This window comes from Primulina huaijiensis, unplaced genomic scaffold (genome assembly GCF_012295235.1).
Source record: "Primulina huaijiensis isolate GDHJ02 unplaced genomic scaffold, ASM1229523v2 scaffold38877, whole genome shotgun sequence".
Taxonomy (NCBI): domain Eukaryota; kingdom Viridiplantae; phylum Streptophyta; class Magnoliopsida; order Lamiales; family Gesneriaceae; genus Primulina; species Primulina huaijiensis.
The window spans coordinates 385498-400511 of NW_027359117.1; the positions used below are offsets into that span (position 1 = coordinate 385498).

Here is a 15014-nt window from a genome sequence, read left to right on the forward strand (position 1 = left end):
AAATCCTTTATTCAACCAAAACATCATTATCTCCACTGAAAATTCGTTGAACAACGCTTAATTAAGGAATATCTTTTACTTTGCTAAATTAAGTCCCGGTTTTATGGTATTATGGTATTCTTTTCGTTAATAATTTGGTACATTCACAATTTAGCCTTAAATTATGCATGTAATCTCCTTCTATAAGAACCTTTATCGATCCAATCCTATGAATGAGAATATATTGTGAGGAGATTTGTTTACCATTTTCATCGTTACACGCTAATATGAACTTTATAGAAAAGTTTAATATTCAAGATGTTGTTAAAACTTATTCAAATGTAAGATTTGTGAAATATTCTTACATGAATTGGCGACATATATGCAGCAAAACATAGACTTTAATTAGTTAATTATATCGTTCGTGCTTATGAATTATGATAACGAGGTTCTACGTACAAATTCGAATTTCTTAATGATAATATATTATTTACGGCCAACAAGTGTTTTCATTCCCTAATCTCTTTTCAAATCGCTCCACTATCGATTAAGTTATATAAGTAAACGAATAAACTACAATGGTTTCTTAAAAAAAAAGAAATAACCTTTTTTTCCGTAAACATTTTCTATTTGATATTTTGTTATCCTATCTTGTTAAATTTTAATCATAGTCCGTTTTTTTTTAATGTTATAATTTTAGTCTTTTTTTTCTTCGATGTGACAGTGATATATCGTTTAATATGATTTTAACAATATGTAATGTCACATCAACAATACATATACTCATTCTTGTATGTGAATGAATGGCATATTTCGTTTCTACAAGATTTCAAAGCTATTAATAGACGCATGCATATCATTTATCCAGAGTCATAGTGCGAAACAAATACAATTACATCGTACCTCACACACATTCTGAGAATGAATTGTACGTGTAAAATATTATTTTTTTCAAAGAAGAAAAGGTACCTGAACTTTATTATAACTTGAAATTATTAGAAATATGTGTAGTACTAGAATTTGTTAATGAACTCATAGATGTGTTGGCTAACTTCATGGGGCTTTTCTTGGTTGAGAAAATGTGCCACTCCTTCCATCACTATAACTTTTTCTAAAAGAGGGACGTGTTTCTTGAGGCCACCTTCGTGTATGTATTCTCGAGCATTTGGAAAATTGTAGGTCAAGTCCATGTCGCCTACGATGAACCTAACCGGGACCTTTATTTGTGATCCTGTCCAGGCTGCCGTCAGCTCCCAACTCCTGTAAATTAATATTCGATAATCGATTTTTAGTTTCGTAGCTCAGTAAAATAAATTTGAAAATTCATGAAGAAATGTATAATTGTATAGAAAATTATGCGTCAAGGAAGGGATTTAATTTGGGTCAGAGAAGTTTACCTTGTAACTTCGAGACAACACATATTTAATAAGAATGCCTTTTTGACAAGTAGGGTACACATGCATATATTTGTTTACAACGTACATTGGATGTGCGATCGAAACAAGCTACTCGTGAACCTTGATCAAAGCTCGACTCAAGACCAAACTCGAACAACTTAACAAGTCAAATTCAAGCACATGTAATTCAAACTTGCCTAACCATTTATTTGTTTGAAACTCTTATAAGTCGGGTTCTCGAGTGACTTCCGGAGAAAATTAAAGATGCAGTTGTAAATTAACCATGCCCACCTTAGCATACAAAAAACTTACAAATCCATGGCTCGGTAGTAGTTCAAGCCACCGGTAAAGCCGGATTTACGGAACTTGGAGGCGTAATATTCGATATCCTCCTCGGTAAGCCACGGCGGAAGGGTTGGCGGGGATTGGCGAAACAATGCATCCAACCCTACTTCTGGAGGGACGCATGGAGGATTTGGATCCCTCGTGCATAGAAATTTTTTAAACACTGTTGTGGTTTCCACTGATGCAAATGCAGCTTCTGCTTTTCCAGGTTCCTATAATAATAAACCACACCGGCCGAATTTATTAATCCATATACTGTTATTTTTATGTAAAATAATTCAAAAATTTATAAAAGTTTTGTAGACATTTCAAAAATAAATTTAAAAAAAATTCAAGAAACAAGAGCTAGTACAGTATTAAATACTAGGTTCGGTTCAACCTACCTTAGACATTTTACTGCCGAGAATTTATTACCACATTGAATCAACTACTTTTTAAGTTAATAAAAAATATTAGACGCTTGAAAATGGATTGATCATCATGTTAAAATAATTTCAACGAGTCCCAAAATAAACAAACTTATTTGTTTTTTTTTTTTTTACAAAAATGTAAAAAAAATCTCTAGACTTGTTTGTATTAAAAAAATTATTGAAAAAATAAATTTTAGAAACAAATTTCTTATTTTATATTTATTAAATTATTTTGAATGATGCACGTTTTTTAAAGTCGTAAGTAATTGCGACGTAACGAGTTTTGTGGTTGAGGGATTTGTGGATCCGAAATTTTTGATCGATGATATAATTAAATATTTGTTTTAACAGTGAAATGGGTAACCTGGAATCTGCACATGTAGAATCCGTCCCCGAGCACTGCTCTGTAACCCTGGATGGGTTTCACCGTCGGATGTCTGGGCTGAAACACCACGCTCGTGTTCACCAAGGCCTTGATCATGTCTGGCCTCAGCAAACAGAACCACCACGCCACGATGGCGCCCCAGTCGTGCCCCACCAGGAACACCTGCTCCACTCTCAACTCATTCAGCAGCGCCACCAGGTCTCCGATGATATGGAGAACCGTGTAACTCTCGGAGGACGGCGGCGCGTCCGTGTCTCCGTAGCCACGCAGATCGGGAGCAATGGAACGGTAACCCCTGGCGGAGAGGTCGAGCATTTGGTGGCGCCACGAGTACCAGAGCTCGGGGAAGCCGTGGAGAAAGAGCACCGTGGCCGGGCCGTCGCCGATCTCCGCCACGTGCATGTTTATGCCGTTTACCTTCAAGTTCTTGTGTGTGATCTTCTCCATGTTTCTTTTTTGACTTTTGTTGTGTTTGTAGATAAATACTGGGAACTTTCGCTTGTTATGTTTTTATAGTGTGGCGATATATTAAATTTGTTCAATTTTATATATCTAAGCTAGGTGAGGATCCATTATAAGAGGAGGTAAATGGACTAGATAAATTTTATTTCGAAATTGAAATTTTCATCCATTTAGAATAATTATTATCGTTTGGTTTGTGGTACGAAACAAATAGTACCAAAATTAATAATATTTTTTAATAATAAAATATATAAAAAAATAATTAATATAATATTTGATTTGATTGATTAATTTGATTAAATTTGAGATTATCATTTTGTTTTTTTCAAAATATTAGTAAAATATTTATAATATTATTTATTAAGAAAGATATTGTAATTTCAATTCAATAATTTGATGTGTGATAAATGATTGATGATTTGATTGATATAAGATAAATGATTGATAGATAAATGCATCAAACATGAGATTAGATTGGATAAAAATATGAATAAATAATATAACGAACCAAACGATAAATTAAATAAAGAACTTCAAATTATGAATAAATAATATAACGAACCATGATTATTTTACCATTTGCTTCGTTAAAGGCGGTTGTAGCATGGTTTTTTAAAACCAATAGAAATTTTATGCTGAGTACCAAAAAACTTCAACAAAAATAATTTGATGTCTCTATATACAAAAAACATTCCAATCTTTTTACTAAATATTTATTTATAAAATATTACAGAATAAGTTTTTTGATTAGCTACAACGTTAGAAACAAGATGTAGATGCAGGCATGCCATCAATAGAATATGCTCTTCGACCTCATAAAAAGAAGGTAAAAGAAAAATAAATTTTGTTTAGAGACATGTTGTCATCATGTAGTTAAATAAAAAGGCAATTTTTTTCAATATTTGCCTAACAACAATGACAAATAAGAGGTATTCCAATGGGTCGCACGTGTGTTGTTTCCTTTTCTTAGTTGGAATCTTGTAAAAAGAAGAAAATAATTAAGATGCTTCGAAACGAGGACCACAAAAAGGACAATAACAGTAATAAACATCAATATCATAAATATATAAAACAATGAGGCCCAGCTACAAGAGCAGGTTAGGTACACCAGATCAACACAAGATTTTCAACAAGTAAATATCCACTTTGTATATTTTAATAAGCCACAAGCAAGCTACACAACTGCATCCGCCTCCAAATTCAAAGAACCGCCAACCATCGAAGTTCCGATAACAGTTCTTGCAGCAGCTTCCATGTTAAAAGTGTGCCCATTGGTACCGTAGTGTAAGCGACAAACGGGCATGTAAATGTCTGCGCCGCCCACGAGTTCTGTCTCGGTGGCATTTGTCTTCCTCAAGGTGAAAAATGCACGTTTACCGCATACTTCGCATCTGGCGGTTAGTTTTGTAACGGTATCCGCAAGTGGAATTATATCAAGAACAGAACCAAAACTCTTCCTGTGAGCACAAATCGTTACTTAGAACTAACCGCGTGTGGGGAATTAGTCCACTCCATTTTAAGAAAGTTCTTTTATTTTTCAAAACACAAGGCATGTCGAGTAAGAGAAGCTATACCTTAAGTAATCGCCATCAAGACCAGCTACCACTACACTTTTTCCATCGAAATCAGCTGCCTCGATGCAGAAAGTGTAGAGATCACCGAAAAACTGAGCTTCATCGATACCAATTACATCCAACTGGAAAAGATGACTACCAATTACAAACGTAAAAGCAAAGGATGGAAATAGGTAATCAGATTGAGACCATGACAAAAGAACTATGGAAATGCTCAAAAAATGAAAATCTCAAAAGACAAGCTCTGCCTCAAGATAAAACCCACTCCTCAATTTAGTTCCACAATTAAATAACAAGAAAGATTAAAATATCAATTTTGTGAAATCTGCCATGACACTGCCTTCCAAGTTTCGATATCTTGCAAAGGGGCAAATACAGCACTTCTAAATCCTGCCAATGACACCCAACTCCAGAACATCCAAAGTCAAAAGCTAAACTTAAACTTGCACCAAACCCGTGATCAATCGTTCTACACATCCACACATTACAAATCTTTTTGTCACGAATAATGTATACTCCAAACTGATCTCAAGAAATAACAAGAACAATTGAATATTGATAACAAATGAAAATGTGAGTTGATGTAGAATGTAAAAGGGTCTCAAAAAGATTTACTTTATCATAGGCATCCGCACCAAATCTAAGCTTAAAGGACGAAAGATCGGACAACGCCCAGCAAGGGAACTTCGTTCCATCGTGCGTCACCACTGCATCAGCTGCATAGCGGTTATCCTTGCTAGATTTGATAATCGCCACGCTTCTACAGTTCATGAATTAATCGATACATGATAAAATATGCATAAAGATTAAAAAAATCCAAGCAATTGAGAAAAATTTACAGCGAATGAGAAGGACCTGCCGTTGTTCGCTTCAGCCATGACACGGCGTAGTAGGGCGGTGGTTTTGCCGGCAAACATGGGTCCGAGAATCACATGGACCTCACCCGGGCGACGAAGATCGGATCCCACAAGCAGATCAACTCCATTGGAGGAGGATAGCCGAGGCGGAGACATGGTAGCGATAACGATGAAATTGAAATGAAAGCGTGCTAATTAGTGGTTTATTTTAAAGAGAGAATTTTGAAAATTTGGAGGGATTTAATTAATTGGAAATTGGAGGGAACATTAAATGTGTGTTCATGAAGCTTGCAGCGCACAATAAATCAATAATTCCCGGACAATTTATTATTTGATTTAAAAAATAATATTTTTTTATTAACAGAAAGTCGGAGAAACAAAATTGATTTGAGTCTGTGCATCTTGACTATAGTTTGTTTGACCCATCGTTAAAACAAGTGGGTTGGATTGTTATTTTTGACAAACCTAAAAGAGCCAGTCCGTTTGGGTCGAGATTCTCAAGGTATTGTGATTATAGCGTGGTCCAACAAATGAATATTTACTAGTCGAAACTCCAAATAGACGCAACCAACCAACGTGGTCAATGGCATTTTTATACAATCAAAAGCATTAATCGCGTCTTTTGTTGGCAGCATCTAATTGGATAAGTTCAATCTCGTATTTGTAATGTTAATCTTGTTTTTAGGTTCTATGTAAACCACGGATTGTTTAACTGAAGTTGTTTATTGAAATAAAACATAAATAAATTAATAATAGTATGTTTAGAAAAATGATATTAATAATTTAAGGAATTTGTAGAAAAAATTAAAACACATCTCGAGATTTGATCGACGTTTTTTTTTTTTTTTAATTTCTAAGCTATGAGGTGGAGAGGGTTCGAATTTGAGCCACTCATTTACAGTGAGAAAGTAGGTGAGACCACTTAGGTCAAAGCACGGTCTCGAGATTTGAACGTCTTTTTTTTATATCTTAATCTAGGGAGAGAAAGACTCGAACTTTATTCAATATCTGGGAAAATCTGATGAGACCATTGGGCCAAGCCATCGGTCTCATTTGAACGCCTTTTTTACTTGGCTGTATTCAGTACTCATCGCCATGTATACCAACTGTTCGATCAAATGCCCCACTTAAATTAACCGTTTGTTTTTTTTTTTTCTGTTGAAGCTATTTCTTGGGTTTAAACTGTCTCCAACAATTATCACTTATCAAGAATACTTAAATTTGAACACAGTTTCAACAGTTTAGATTCCAGTTATCCAATCACAAAGTTAAAAGTTTATTCTTATCTTCTGGTGGGTGATTTCTAACAGAAAATATAAAATGAAGCTGAGCTTGGTTGGAGAAAGAGTGATACTGGTACCATACATGAAAGAGCATGTGCCCAGGTACCATGCGTGGATGCAAGACCCCGGCATCCTTCAAGCCACAGCATCTGAACCTCTCACGCTAGACCAAGAATATGAAATGCAGCTTTCCTGGAGCCAAGATACTTTAAGTAGAGTAACATTTGACTCTTCAATTCAATCATTTGTTTTCATATATATTTTATTATTGCCTGATTTGTAATGTAATTGCTACATCTAATTTTTTTATTTTTGTTTGGAATTATGAGAAGAATAGGTGGAAAAGATTGACTTTTTTGTAATGGGGTTTTGATTGCAGAGCATACCTTCATAGTGCTGGGCAAAGAATTAATTGTTGGAGATTTCATTCATGGACAACCCTATACACAAGGTCATTTTACTAATATATATGGTTTTTTTTTCTGTAATTACCCTTGATCTTTAAGAATTAGATGCAAATATTATTTTAATGCAGCTAAAGTTTCATGGATCGATTCATATTGGATAGTACCTACTAGCTAATTATTATTTAAGTATGGTACCTTCTAGCTAATTGTTATTTAAGTTGTGCTATCTGTGGCACTAGTATGATGATGATGATATTTTATAGACCTTGTGTTCTGTTATTTAACTCTGTTCGCTGCATGTTATAGAGCAAGGACAAGAACAATGGTATTGCGTGACTGTAGGAAAAAGAATATAGTGCAGAATTGGTTATAGATTTTATTTCTCTACAAGAAGAAGAACGCTTTCAAATCTGATATTGATAGGTGAAGGTGCTTTGTAATTTTCCTTGGTTCGTTCCTCGTGCATACTATTGCATACTTACTTTCCATAGTGCTTTTTTCAGCCATGGTTGGTGATGTAAATATATTTATGAATGACTTGTATGATTCTCACATAGCGGAAATAGAAATAATGATTGCTGAAAGTAAAAGGTATAACTATTTTCTTCACTTATTTTACATTATACAAATCAATAAGTCTCCAGCTTCTGTTTTTTACACTGTTTTCAAGACTTTGACTAAGTTCGCGACAATGATACTTGGAATACAAGTATTTATGAATAACTCACGGAAACAATTCTCTTAAAGTGGATATTTATGCATCTCTTTCTGTAGGAAATTGATATGCCTTTAGTTTGGTTAAAGAAGAAAGGTGGATTATGAAAGAAAAAAGAAGGGTCATAGACTCATAGTCATAGGTTTTGAGATTCCTTCAAAGGCATAAAGCTTGATTCCGAGGTTGAATTTTTGGTAGAGCTTAATACTTTAAGAACTTGGCGATTCTTCATAACCGTGAAAGTGAAAAGTAAACTGTTCCCAATGATGAAAAATATGAACAAAGTTAAAAGCTTAAAATTTGAGAGATGGACGCATCTTCATAACCTTAAAACTGAAAGTACTCAATGATGAGAAATTTGAATAAAGGTAAGTATTCCTTGTCGTATAAGGTAAACACATTTCTATAAATATGTTCACTTGGACAACAGAAGAATTAAGATCAGTTCACCTTAATTTTCAAATTTTGCTATTATTCTTAATGTCAACTTTATTTACTCTCCATTCCTCTCTCCCCCTCTCTCTCTGCAATTATTCTCTTTGTAAATTCGAAATAATTTATAATGAATTCTATACATCATTCATTTGCATTCATCTTCCCTGCATGCTATAAATTTCACCACAAACTTCTCTTCCGGTCGTGGCAAAGAACTTGCGAAGGAGTCAGTCCTGCTTATGATGGAATTTGCAGTTAAAAATTTTGGCATTCTCATCTTTCGTGCAAAGATTGGAGAATCAAATGATGCTTCTCTTAATCTATTCCAGAAATTGGTGATTCTCTCTCTCAATTAAAATTCAAGTTCATACTCACAGGTGCACTCAGGCTTACGCTAACAAGAAGACTTCAAGTTGAATTGCAGCATAATGAACTTTTGGGAGATATTTACTTCTTTTTATCTTATTTTACAGCTTATATCAGATTGTCTCGTTAGATATACAAAATTTTTGTTAACTTGTAAATGCATGGCTGGTTAACGCAACATTTCATTCTTCTCTAGGAATTCAAGAAGACTTCATATAGTGAGATTTTCAAAGAGGTGGGCACTGAAATTTTATCTTCATCTTGAGAAATTTTTGAATGACGCGACTATACTAGTTTTATCGTATGTTACTCATTTAAGCCAAAACGCAAATTCATTAGTTATCATTTTGCAATCCATCATCACAACAATGAACTATTTTTCACTTATTTTCTATGTTTCTTCCTTGTCCTTCTTTGATATGTCATTATTTTAATTGATTAATGGATTCCGTGGCAAGGCAGAACAATGATCGCATGATGTAAATTACTTTTTTTCTTAACTTGTCATTTTTATTCCATTTTTTTGTTTGCTTGCATGATCAAAATACTAGCCAACTTTACTAGTATGGCTTCCTAAGTGAATTTACTGCATTAAAGAGCATCCATATGCCCACGCCCTTCTTTCAAAGCACTTTACAGAGAGTTCATTTTTATTTACCTGGAGTAAAATATATATAAACTCGGTTGCAGTTAGCAAATAGAATTATAGCTTCTCCGTTGAATAAATAGTCGAATTTTGGGTGTTGATACCCTCATTGTATGTTGCACAGGTTACCCTGGAATTACGGATTACAGAATCCCAGAGTAAGGAACTGCATCAACTAATCGGTAGTACCGTCTCTCATTCCTAACCCACAAAAATACTTGTGGTTAGAGCCATTAATTTTTGACAAAAATATACACTCTCACTTAATATTCTGATATCCAAAAATCACTTTGGCTAAATACAGAGCTGCAGAAGTTTTTAGATGCCCCTGTGTTGATGTTATGAGAAATATGGTGAAGATCCAATTTTTAATGCACTCCCATTATGTTGTTTCTTTCATTTTATCTGATATTAAGTTATGATTGCACCAATACATATACACATCTACATACAGGCTCACATATACAAATAAATTCATGCAACAGTATATGAATCTTTGCATTTTTATGCATGTAAGCGTGTAAAGAATCTATTATGCAATTTAATATTAGTGTTGAACAAATTTACGATAATATCACAATATAAGTGTCTTACATTATTCAATCAATACCTTCTCCGGTAAATATTAATGTTGTAAAGGTTCAAATTGAAAAATATGAAGTGTGTCGTTCTTTTTTACATGTTAAAACATGAAGTCAAACTATACAAAGTTTATCAGTATAAATCGGTTATGATTACTAAATAAATTCAATTTTCTTCACTAAAAATCTCAAGCGTCTGGTGAAGAAATGCTGAAATAGTCAAATATTTATATTATTTTTTTATTACTTCGTGTTTTTTTAAATAATAATAATGAGTAGGTATCTTGTGAGACGGTCTCACGAGTCTTTATCTGTGAGACGGGTCAACCCTACCGATATTCACAATAAAAAGTAGTACTCCTAGTATAAAAAGTAATATTTTTTCATGGATGACCCAAATAAGAGATCCGTCTCACAAAATATGACCCGTGAGATCGTCTCACACAAGTTTTTGCCAATAATAATTAGTAATACTGTGACGTTATGTGCCGGAGTTGTCTGATGCTATTTTCTTGGCAAATGAAAATCAAACCAAGAAACCATAACTTCCTACACTCCTACGTATGGTCCTCGAGAGGAATAGAAGGATTGGTAGGACATGTTTTGTGTCACGCAACTTTCCCCTTTTAACACTATAAATCGCATCAATACAAAGAATACCATTTTAATTAAAATACAAATATTTCTATCAGACAATATTAATGGCTCTCACTTTTATAAGCAAAATTCTCTTCATTTTGGCATTCTTGGCTTGTATTGCCAAAGTGCAATCCCAACTTTTTGATATCACCAAGTATGGTGCAAAACCCAATGCAGATATCAGTGAGGTAAATATATACATACGCCAACTGATTTCAAAAATTAAAAAAAATAGAGATTTAACTATTTTGTAGAAAATCAAGATTTCTATTTAAATAATATATTTGGTTTTCTTTTAGGCTTTATCGAACGCATGGAAGGAGGCATGTGGATCAACAACCCCAAGCACAGTTGTTATTCCAAAAGGGATATGGCAATTGACCCAAGTGAAATTGGTAGGACCTAATAAATCTCCCATTGAACTTCAAGTTCAAGGTGATCTGAAAGCTCCTTCAGATCCCAACCAAATGCCTAACAAACAAGGAGAATGGGTTACTATCAATTACGTCGATTATCTGACCGTCTCCGGTGGCGGTGTTTTCGACGGCCAAGGGCAAGAAGCTTGGAAGAGAAACGATTGTGGCAAGAACCAGAAATGTGTTAAATTGCCATTGGTAAGTCGTAGTGTCTAAACTTAAAAGCAAACTATGTATGAGTTGATTCAAACATTTGTTATGCAATGTTGTTTCATCTTATATTTCGTATCTTACTCTCAAGAAATTGTGCTTTTAAACATGTTTGGAGTAAGATGGTATATGTGCTTATGTTTGGTTTCAAGAAAATGATCAGTCATCTTAAATGAATCCACACATGCAGAATCTGAGTTTCAATTTCATTACTAACTCAATCATCCGCGACGTGACAACCAAGGACAGCAAGAACTTTCATGTGAACGTGATCGGATCCCAAAACGTCACCTTCCTCCGTTTCACGATCTCCGCACCGGGCGAGAGCCCGAACACTGACGGCATCCACATAGCTCGTTCCAAATTGATCAACGTCAAAGACTCGACCATAAAAACTGGAGATGATTGTGTCTCCATCGGTGACGGGACCGAGGAAGTCCACGTGGAGAACGTCGTTTGTGGGCCGGGACATGGTGTTAGCGTAGGCAGCCTAGGCAAGTCCGAAACCGAGAAGGACGTGGTCGGGATCTATGTCAAGAACTGCACCTTCCTCAGCACAATGAATGGGGTCAGGATCAAAACATGGCCCTCGGCTCCAGCCCGTTTGCAAGTGACAAATCTGCAGTTTGAAGACCTCATCATGGACAATGTTACCTATCCTATTGTCATTGATCAAGAATACTGCCCATATAACCAATGCAAGCTCGACGTAAGCAAGCTTCCCTTTTTTAACTATTCTATGTTCTATGGAATGTAACATATTCAATTTTAACATGACGTAATAATCTTGTCAGACGATCTTTCAGATTTTCTCACAAGAATTGAACTTTTGTGTTTGACATGCTATTTTAAAAACAAAAGCGTCCCCTGCTCTCCCTTGATTGCAATTTTGACAAAGTGACAATTGAACCGTATCTTTTTTCCCGTTTTGCTTTGTATAGACACCTTCGCTGGTCAAGATCAGCAACGTTAAATTGAACAACATCAGGGGGACGAGCAACGATCCAGTGGCCGTGACACTTGTTTGTAGTGGCACTAAGCCTTGCGAAAACGTCGAGATCGGCGACATAGATCTCAAATACGACGGTAAACTTGGCCCCATCACCACCAAATGTAACAACATCAAGCCTAAGCTCACCGGGAAACAGAACCCACCCTTGTGTGCTGCTCCGGCACAATCGGCTTAAGTTAGTTTAATTCTTTAGATTTTTTTTTTTGGGTGTTTAACCAATCCCTCGTGTACTGGAAGAGGGGTATAGATTTTAGAATGTTTCAGATTTATGTACGCTTGTTATCTCAATTTTGTTGATTTACACCAAGGATATAAAAGGAAAAAGGTTTCGCAGCTAAGAATATCATACTTATTTAATCGAATTCACTAATACGCCTAATTTATTAACTAGTGATATCTTTGGTCAATGATATATAATCCAAACAAAAATGTATAAATTTATTATATGTAATTTATTATATTTTGTTTATACATAGTGTTTGATATGTTTAATTTTTAATCATTCGTATAAATGAGATTTATTTGAACACACTTTGAAACATCAAGAAGATTTCGATACTGAATAAACAAAGTAGAGTATGTCTCTTGTGAGACGGTCTCACGAATCTTTATCCGTGAGACGGGTCAACCTTACCGATATTCACAACAAAAGTAATATTTTTAGCATAAAAAGTAATACATTTTCATGGATGACCCAAATAAGATATATTTCTCACAAAATATGACCCGTTAGACCGTTTCACACAAGTTTTTGCCAACATAGTATTGGTCAATTGGGCTAGATGTTGATATCATTTTGTGGGAAAGAAATAAGTAATAGACAATAAATTTTGTATCAAAATTTAATTAAAATAAGGACCCAAACCAAACAAAAATCAAGAAATATGGTCCTTATAAAGCTAATCCACCCATCAATCAATTAGGCAAGATGTTGATAAGCACAACCACTATCAATCCCACCACTTTCTTACCACTATCACATCCCCCCTCCTTTAAATCATTCCCTCTGCCCCGGATTTAGTTTACTTTCATTCTACTAGTGGCGGTACGTTTCAAGAAACTTCTCCCAACATGAAGAAAACTTCCCGCGTGGTTGACGAGAGCTTCTTGGGCGGTGGGATTGGCGGAAGACCATCAAGATCGCGTTGGAGCCATGGCATACTTTCTGGGATCGTTTGCGGCATCGTACGAGCTTCGTTCACGCTGCTTTCTTGTATCTCGCAGCATCAGCACATAAGTGGAACCGATGCCATGTGGGTGTCGGCGGAGCTGACGCAGGCGTCTGAGCTCAATCATCTCATAGTCAGAGACAGCATGCGATGCGCTTTATTGATGTGACTCGGTGGTCATGCACACAACCTCTTCGATGAAATACTTCTCTGAGGACAGAGATTTACATTCACACATTCGGTACATATTTAGGGTACTAATTTTTTTACCCCCCTTAGTTTCTATCTTTGGTTTCCTATGAGATATTTGTATTGGTGTATCGTGGATTTTATAGAGTTAATAGTGCATTTCTTGCTTTGGTTTTGTCACTACCTGGTTGTAATTATTTTCGAGGATGAATATATAGATAATAATTTGGGAAAAACAACCCTACTTATTAGTAATTATTACTTTCTATTCAAAAATTCAACCACTCTTTTTTATCCAACGATCCCATTTGATTGAAATTTTTATGTCGGAAGATCCAAGAAGTAAAAAATCTAATATTTTTTCAGTTTTTCATTTGAGTATATCTCAAATTAGAAGCTTGTTAATCTTAATCTTAAATACTAAAATGAAAGAGTTAAAATTTTCACTAATGAATTGAACATACCCAAGAAAGTAAATTTTTTTTTTTTTTGGCAAAAGGTATTTGATATAAATTAGTGATATAAATTAATAAATCAAAATCAATGGTCAACTTGAAAATTGGTCCATAAACAAATTCCAAACTTTCCCTTGGAACACATGATAAAAATCGGTTGTACGTTAAATCAAATGGTTCAAACCAAGTTTCTTTAAAAAAGAAAAAAAAGAAAAGAAAAAGAAATGGTTAAAACCAAGTGGTCCAGGAATATTCCTTCCACTTGATGTGAGTGGGTTAAAACTCCCATAGACCCATACTTTTTCATTGGTATTATTGAATTATTACTATTTTGATGCAAAAGGCTTTCGCTAAAAACTGTAAGAACTAGTTTGTCAAGCTTACTGGAGTCTGCTGCAAGGATCATCCCTTCAAAGACATGGCAATTAGCCTATCCAACAAATGGCTCGGCATCTAAGGCTCATTTAAATTCCTCTAATTCTCCATCCAAAGATTTGTATCGAACCATGTTACTTCGTGAAACCCCATGCCACTTCGTTGTCCCCGAATCGCATTTTCTCGTGAGATAAGATTCTGAAAAGATATGAACGTAGATATAAGTAATAAAAAAAATGATAGATTTAAGAAGTTATTTATATCAAATGGTGTTTGAAGTGACGTATAGTTTTATTGAAAGCATGTTCCTATGGTATTTTAGTGTGATAGTATCATTGCGAGTATTTCGCCGATGGATCGGAAAACTCAACCTTACACAAGAGCCAGGAGGTACATAAACATCGTGTGATTCATTCATATGAAAATCATGTCTTTCTTGCGGACTAAAGAACTAATATATTCCTAGTGCACTTTTGTATATGTCACGTTATCTATTGATATGAAATATATTGTCCTTTATTATATACTTTCTCACCATTAAAAAAATCAAATTGACTTCAATGCGCGTGCGATCTGTGTTGGATAGAATTATTAACTTCACCTCATTTTTTTCTAAAAAAAAAAAAAAAATTTACAAATAACCCGAATTAATACATTAATTTGTCAATGCAAATATTTTAATGTCGATATGTAAAAAGAAAATTATT

At 34.7% G+C, this 15014-nt stretch overlaps 4 protein-coding genes across 4 annotated transcripts; 2 read left to right on the forward strand and 2 right to left on the reverse strand.

Annotated features, from left to right (window-relative positions):
- Positions 1–815: 815 nt before the first annotated feature.
- On the reverse strand, positions 816–3040 carry LOC140968926 (epoxide hydrolase 2-like). The gene is made up of 3 exons (XM_073430095.1): positions 2496–3040; positions 1689–1933; positions 816–1239 (listed from the first exon to the last, which is right to left on the reverse strand). Exons 1-3 carry the CDS (start codon positions 2961–2963, stop codon positions 993–995), a joined length of 960 nt encoding a protein of 319 aa, XP_073286196.1. The 5' UTR covers positions 2964–3040; the 3' UTR covers positions 816–992.
- Positions 3041–4099: 1059 nt separating this feature from the next.
- Positions 4100–5671, reverse strand: LOC140968974 (thymidine kinase a-like). Its single transcript, XM_073430185.1, has 4 exons — positions 5408–5671; positions 5168–5312; positions 4553–4674; positions 4100–4435 (listed from the first exon to the last, which is right to left on the reverse strand). The coding sequence occupies exons 1-4, from the start codon at positions 5563–5565 to the stop codon at positions 4153–4155; spliced, it is 708 nt and encodes a 235-aa protein (XP_073286286.1). The 5' UTR covers positions 5566–5671; the 3' UTR covers positions 4100–4152.
- Positions 5672–6455: 784 nt separating this feature from the next.
- LOC140968936 (GCN5-related N-acetyltransferase 9-like) lies at positions 6456–9739 on the forward strand. Its single transcript, XM_073430113.1, has 6 exons — positions 6456–6904; positions 7072–7143; positions 7603–7689; positions 8451–8584; positions 8812–8850; positions 9386–9739. The coding sequence occupies exons 1-6, from the start codon at positions 6730–6732 to the stop codon at positions 9464–9466; spliced, it is 588 nt and encodes a 195-aa protein (XP_073286214.1). The 5' UTR covers positions 6456–6729; the 3' UTR covers positions 9467–9739.
- A 747-nt stretch (positions 9740–10486) lies between these two features.
- On the forward strand, positions 10487–12452 carry LOC140968940 (polygalacturonase-like). Its single transcript, XM_073430117.1, has 4 exons — positions 10487–10669; positions 10781–11095; positions 11298–11816; positions 12049–12452. The coding sequence occupies exons 1-4, from the start codon at positions 10544–10546 to the stop codon at positions 12292–12294; spliced, it is 1206 nt and encodes a 401-aa protein (XP_073286218.1). The 5' UTR covers positions 10487–10543; the 3' UTR covers positions 12295–12452.
- Positions 12453–15014: the final 2562 nt, after the last annotated feature.